At 40.1% G+C, this 7,289-nt stretch overlaps 1 protein-coding gene across 1 annotated transcript; it reads left to right on the top strand.

Annotated features, from left to right (window-relative positions):
• Window positions 1–300: 300 nt before the first annotated feature.
• On the top strand, window positions 301–714 carry LOC142182621 (secreted RxLR effector protein 161-like). The gene has a single exon (XM_075256826.1). It carries the CDS (start codon window positions 301–303, stop codon window positions 712–714), a length of 414 nt encoding a protein of 137 aa, XP_075112927.1.
• Window positions 715–7,289: the final 6,575 nt, after the last annotated feature.

Here is a 7,289-nt window from a genome sequence, read left to right as displayed (position 1 = left end):
TAATACTCTTTTCTTAAAGAAACGAGGAAGGAACCTGCTCATTGTTCTGTTTATGTTAATGATATCATTTTTGGAGCAACAGCTGACTGTTTATGTGAAGAATTTGCAAAACTTATGAGAAGTGAATTTGAAATGAGCATGATGGGGGAATTGAACTTCTTTCTGGTTCTTCAAGTAAAATAGTCCCCAAAGGGTACTTCCATTTGTCAGCAAAAATACATCAGGGAACTCTTGAAGAGGTTTGACATAGAAGCATCAAAGGTGATAGACACTCCCATTGCAACTGCAACTCGATTGGACATGGATAAAACCAGATCTCCTATGAATCAAACAATGTATAGAGGCATTATTGGGTCTTTCCTCTATCTCACTGCCAGTCGACTTGATATTATCTTTGGTGTGGAGCTGTGTGCAAGGTTTCAATCAAATCCTAAGAAATCTCACTTGAAGGTTGCCAAAAGGATACTAAGATATCTCAATGGAACACAGGACCTGGTGCTGTACTATCCATCATGTGACAATTTTAATCTAATTGGGTATGATAATGCAGACTATGTAGGTTATCTTGTGGACAGAAAAAACACTTCTGAAATGGCTCACTTCTTAGGATCATGTCTTATCTCTTGGGGAACAAGGAAGCAGAATTTAGTGGCCTTGTCAACAGCTGAAGCTGAATATGTAGCTGCAGCATCCTGCTACGCTCAACTTCTATAGATTAAGCAGCAACTGGAGGATTTTACTCACTGAAAGTGTGTCCCTCCTATGTGAAAACACTAATGCACTCAACATGGCAAAGAATCCAGTTGAACATAAAAGAACCAAACATATTGATGTGAGGCATCATTTTCTGAGAGATAATGTGGAGAAAGAGTTGATATGCATGAAGTTCTGCAGCACAGAAGATCAAATTGCAGACATTTTCACCAAAGCACTAAGTAGGGAATAATTTGAAAGAAACAGAGTAAAGCTGGGACTATTGAGGCCAAATTAAGAACCTGATTCCTCTTTGGTTGGTTCGTATTCTTAAGAAATAATTGGTTTAAAGTGTTTTCTGGCCCTATCTAACTCACTTCAATACCGTTGCAGGTAAACACGCATGATGAGCATAGAAGCAATAGATGCAGTGCATGACTGATAAAAGAGGATTAATTCTTTTCAAAAAAAGGGATGAAGAAAATGTTTTTTCAAGAACCAGGTTCTTGTACTAAAGGTTAGTAGTTCTGTGCATCCCTTTTAATACACATCTTGAAAAGGGTACAAAATACAACTGCCATATCATCAACTTTTTAGATCCTATTGTCACGTCCCTTCAATTCAAACGTTTCATCTCCCTCTGAAATATTTCAATTCTCCATGCCCAACCGCTATTTCAGAACCGATGCCTATTCTTCTCCCTTCATAATTATCCTCCCCTTTTAAAAACCCTCTCTTCTGTTCTTCTTGACCATAAGCCCTACTCGAGATTTACCCAAAAGGAAAGGTTTATCACACCTCTTCTTCTAATGGCTGATAAAACTTCCAATCTCTCTGCCTCAGCTATTACTACCTCTGACCCATCTATGGAACCTCTCATTTTTACGGAGCCTTCGTCACCCTCTATCACTCCTGCTATTGTAGCCACACCTTCCCCAGTTTCCAAATATCTTCCAAACTCAGAAACCCTTGAAACCGATGTTCCGTTTTCCCCGTCGTCTGTTGTTCCCACCAGTCAAAACCTAAGTGGAGAACAAGGTCAAATACTAAGTTCACAAAAGGTTTTGCCATCGTTGCCGTCGATTCCATGGTTGTAGAAGCATCAGTTGAAGAAGAAAAGACTATGTTTGTGGTATCCACTGATGGGGTATTGCATGAAGTTATTTCCCAGAAACATGAGTCACAAAGCATGGGTGAAGAAGGGGCCATTATGGCTGTTGAAGGGGATGCAGTAGCATACACTACTGGGGCATCATATGAGGAACCTGATCCCTCTACGGAGGACCTAGGTCAGGACTCTTATCCCCAGGACACTGTTGTTCCTGCATTCAATGCTATGCCCCTAGAAATTCAAGCACCAAAATGCTATCTAGTGATGAAGAAGACTTGGGCAACGTGGTCCTTGATGCATTCATAAGTAAGCGAAGGGTTGTCTCCACCCTTGAGTCTGAAATCAAGCGACCTACTACCAGGCTTCAGGTCAAAGTGGCCTACGATTCTGCACTCCAAAAGAGCAGGAAAAGTAGTAAGAAGAAAAGAAGAAAGTTGGTGAAGGATGGTGTACCTGTAAGTGATGAAGGTATCCCTGTAGTTGAGGTGGAAGAAGGAACTTCTGAGGAACCTGGTTCCCTTGTTAGGCGGTCCTTGAAAAGGGATGAGCCTGTTTCAATGGAGAAAGGGTCAACATCTAAGTCCAAGATGAAGGAGTTAATGAGTGATGAGGATGTACTAGTCAAGTCCAAGGAAAAAGGGAAAGTCAGTGGAGAAAAGCTTAGGAAACGCAAGTCTGAAACTGTTGAAGAACCTAGTTCTGGAAAGAAAGCAAGAAGTGAGGTCTGCCTTGGCTCTGAGCGCCTAAGGCATCAAAAAGTTCTGGTGGGTCGTACGTTGACCTAACAATCTCGGAGATGGCCGGAATGCGCCAAATTTTGGAAATGGTCGAGTTTCAATAATGAGTGCATCTATTTTACATTGATGTCCCTAAAGTGTATGAGGAGGAGGTACATAGTTTCTTCGCCAGTCTCTTTCCAGTCGATACTGACCATGTCTGTGCTTTGGTCAATGGGGTAGACATCATCTTTGGCGTGCAATTGCTTGGAGAAATTTTGCAAGTTCCTACAGTTGGGGTGTCGAGTGTACGAGATGTTTGTCAGTATAATTTTAGAAATGCTGTGGTGAAAGACAATACTAATCAGAAAGGGGACCAGATCCATAAGAAGCACTACTTCCTGTCTACTAGTTGCTGTTTGAGTTAGTTAACAAAGTCTTGTTGCCTCGAGCAGAAAAGAGATCTATGACTTCAAAATCTGACCTATTCCTAATGGAGCAACTAGACGGTTTCAACCCTGTGAATCTGCCTGCCATAATGATTGAACACATGCAGAAGGTTGCCAATTTCAAGGACGGTAATCATGGGCTTCCCTATGAATTCTTGCTTACTCCGGTGTTCAAGTTCTTTAAGGTTCCACTAGGAACAGGTAAAGTGGGGACCCGAAAGTAGTCATTCTCATAGACAACTTTGGAAGTGTGCCAGTGTATTGAGAAGTATGGGTGGGGAGGTGGGTAGGAAGTACATCAACTGTGTCTCAGCTCATCAATGCCCAAAACAGTGCAGCTGAGGAAATTCATTAGTTGAAGGCCAGGAATGCTATCCTAGAAGGTCAGCAAGCTCAAGCGGTTCCCATGTCGAATGATGAAGTGGTCCGTTTGACACAAGAAAATGCTGATCTCAGGGCACAAGTTGAGAACCTGAAGGCTGAACTGCTCAACGAACAAAAGTCGGGAAATGCCCGAATAGACCTTGTTCTCCAGACACTTGCTGCAGCTTCCAAGCCTTTTCCTCCTAGTGCCCCCTAAGAACCCCTTCAGTGACCAATTTTCTAGATATGTTTCTTTCTTTCTTGTTTCTTTGTTGATGGTTGGTGGATGTTTTTTGTGTTTTTTTTATGGTTGGATGTACTACTACTGCTCCTGTGAACAAGTCCAATGTTGCCTCTTCTTTTGCAAAGGAAAAGGCATATTAAAAAATTATTAATATGAATCCTTTTTATTATATCTAGTACCTTCTCTCTGTGTTCTATTATTTCTCATGATTGTGTGCACATATGTGACATGAGTTAGCTTAGATGGACTTCTTTGTGCTGTTGTTCTTTTTAATGATGCCAAAAGGGGGAAAGACTTATAAACTAATATAGGACTCATGGGAAAACATATTTGGGAACTGGTTCTTATTTTAGGGGAAAACACATTGGGGCACTGGTTCTTATGCTCTATTACTCTGACCATGTAAGATAAGCATAGTCTCAGGGGGAACTCTTTGAAACTTGTTTTTACTGCCCCAATTCTAATTTATAACTGTTTAAGTTTGTCGTCATCAAAAAGGGGAAAATTGATAGATCTTAAATACTATTGCCTGATGTTTTGATGATCTAACAAAGTTACTGTTAAGAACCAGATAAGGAACCTGACCTACTTGGATTGCTGCAAACTTTAACGGATTCCAACTAAAGATGAACTGCTATAGCTTTAGGAGCTAGGAACCAAATAAGGACCTGATGCTCTTGTAGTTTCCTCATGGCAGTACAAAGTCATTTGGACACAGCTAGAAACAAAGTGACTGATGGCACTGTTTCTGCCGCACTGCACTATACTGTCAGCCGACTCATATTCTAACCAAACAAAGTACTCACATCATTTCAAGTGATGTGATCAAGATGTACCCAATGAGCTTTATACGAAAACATCACTAGAAGGTTTCTGTTTCTCATTCAAGCCTCTTGCAAAAATAGAGAAATCATCCTCACAAGCTTGAAGAACAAGGTTGAATGCCACTACGGACCAGTTCCTAAAGGATAGATTGTTGTTGTCCTAGTTGAGTTGTAACCTTGTTATTGTACTTACTGTATCTCCTAAACTGCTTATTTAGAAGCATTTTGATTAGGAATCCTCTTGTAAATCCGTAAACTCCTTGAGTTTATGTTGTGACTAGATTTAGTCATAAGGAAAAGTCTTTGTAATCATAGAGTTACAAAGTGGCTTGTGGTGATAGCATCACAAGTTAGAAAAAGCCTTTGTAACTAGGATAGTCACAAAGTGGCTTGTGGTAAAGGTACCACAAGTTAGTTGAGTAAATTCTTTGCAATAGGAAGTATTGTAAAGTGGCTTGTAATAGGTAAGATTACAAGTTAGTGAAGTTAAAAGCCTACAGGTATAGGTCATAGTTTTTTGATCCCCTTGTGTGGGATTTTTCCACGTAAAAATCCTCTGCCTCATTTACTTGCTTTATTAAGTGCTCTCAGTGGAATCTTATAGAGGACCAAGTACTCTACAATTTGGTGGACCCATACAAACTAACATATTGAAGAGCCCTGTTCTTCCTTCCCACATTTCCATTTTGATGCGGTGTTCTTGGAGCTGAGAAGTTGAGTAATCCCACTTTCAATAAAGAATTCATTGAATTTGGCATTATCAAACTCTGTTCCATGATCTGATCTGATGCAAGCCACATTTGTTGCCATCTTCACTTAGATCATCAAGATATATCTTCTTCCTCCTCTACTTGGTACCCTCATTGGTCCACATTGATCTATATGAAGAAGATCAAGTGGCCTTGAGGTGCTGACTTCCCTTTTTGGGCTTGAATAAAGATCTGACATACTTTCCTTTTGCACAAGCATAGCACATTTGTGTTCCTTGAAGCTCGACTTGGGCAGACCACAAACCAAGTCCTTCTAGACCAGTTTATTTAATAGTGAAAAGCTTGCATGCCCCCAGCCTTCTGTGCCATGGTTCAACATTGACATCAACAACTCTCAAACAACTTAGATCACCACTTTGCAAAGACTTACAATCAGCAACTCAAATATTCTTGTATCTTTTGGCTACAAGCATCACCTCACCAGTCAAAAGATTTGTGACTGTTGCATATCTTGGACAAGAATTCCACTTTATTTCCCTTGTCACATATCTGAGAAACACTCAAGAGACTGTACTTTAGGCCATTGATATAATGCACGTTTTTGTAGGTGAATGAGTGAGTGACTTCCCAATCCTTCCAACTCCTAAAATGTAACCTTTCTAAAGGGTACACTCTCTCCTAGCAGGGCTTTCAGTAAAAGAAAATCGATCATATTTCCAGTCATGTGCTTTGAGTAGCCACTATCCATATATCATTGTTGGTTGCTCCCCTTTACTGTTCCCTACACAAGGAAATAAAGGGTTAGATTTAGGAACCCAAACAAGTTTGGGTCCCTTGTAATGAGGGAAGGGATGAATGAGTGCTCTTTTAGTCTAAGTAGGCAGTATGTGTTTCCTATTTGACGGACCAGGTTCTCTAAAAGTAGTTATTCTCTCAGTAAAGACTTTATTTTTCTGATGAGACTGAACCTTGGCCATGCGGTTTTCATTGAGGTGCCCATTGTTACCACAATGGGTACACAGCCAATTGTCGGGTACAATAACATACTTGCTATGAGGGTTGTAGGGAATCTTTTCCCTTTGAAACCTAATCCCATGCCTGTTTCCCCCATTATTCGTGTACATGGTAATGATAACATCAGAGGACCAGGTCCATTTGAGTGACTTTTCAAGATTACTCTTCACTCTTCCTAGTTTTTCCTGAAGCTGTTTATTTTTCTCAAGCTCAGCACACAGACTGGTCTTCACTAAATTTAACTCATTTTCAATATTAATGTGTGTCTCACTCACAACTTCCTTTCCCTTTTTAGAGTTTCCAGGCCTACTCTCCATTTTAAGTTCCTCAATTGTCTCCTTCAAGTCTACAACCACCACTATTGAGTCATCTCTGTCTTGCTCAATGGTTTCTTTTAAGTCAACCACAACAACCATTAGATCATCTCTTTCATGTTCTATACTGGCAATTTTCTCATCTAAGGCATCCTTTCATTTTTCAGGTTCTCTATTGTTTCTTTCAAATCAACTACAACAACTACTAGGCCATCTCTAGTTTGTTCAGCTTCTCCTAATTCCATAGTTAATGCATCTTTATCATTTATGAGACTATGGTAAGCATCAATTAATATATTTGCTAATGATATGAGTTTTTTAGGAGAGTAATATTTCATATTTCTCTGAACATCCAGAAATTTTACCCCATTATCGTCGTCATCTTCATCGTCATCAGATTGAGCCATTAAAGCAAAAATTGAGTCATACTCAGTTGCTTCACTTTCCACTGCCATCATTGGGCTACCACCATGATTATTTTCTTCTTCAGACTCGCTGGAGGAGTCTCCCCATGCAGCAAGAGCTTGCTTTACAACATTGTCAACATCATCCTTTCTCTTGAAGCATTTATCAGGAACCAGGTTCATTTTGGCTGCTTTGTCTGAGTTGTTCTTGAATTGATCCTGATTTAGGAGAGGGATGGCATATCACCGTTCCTCCATTCATGCGAACTACAAACCAAGTTCCTCCATTCCTGCGAACCATTTTCTGAAATCTTCTCGTCAGGTATGCCATTTCACCGTCTTCACCACTTGAGTCATTGCCATTTGTTTTAAGGACCAGGTTCTTTTCTCTTTTGGGCTGTCTTCTTTCACTCTTCTTCTTCTTCTTCTTCATTTCATAAGTCTTCA

This window comes from Nicotiana tabacum, chromosome 7 (genome assembly GCF_000715075.1).
Source record: "Nicotiana tabacum cultivar K326 chromosome 7, ASM71507v2, whole genome shotgun sequence".
Lineage (NCBI taxonomy): Eukaryota > Viridiplantae > Streptophyta > Magnoliopsida > Solanales > Solanaceae > Nicotiana > Nicotiana tabacum.
Note: the sequence above shows the minus strand (reverse complement) of the source record. Positions and strands in the feature narration are given on the sequence as shown.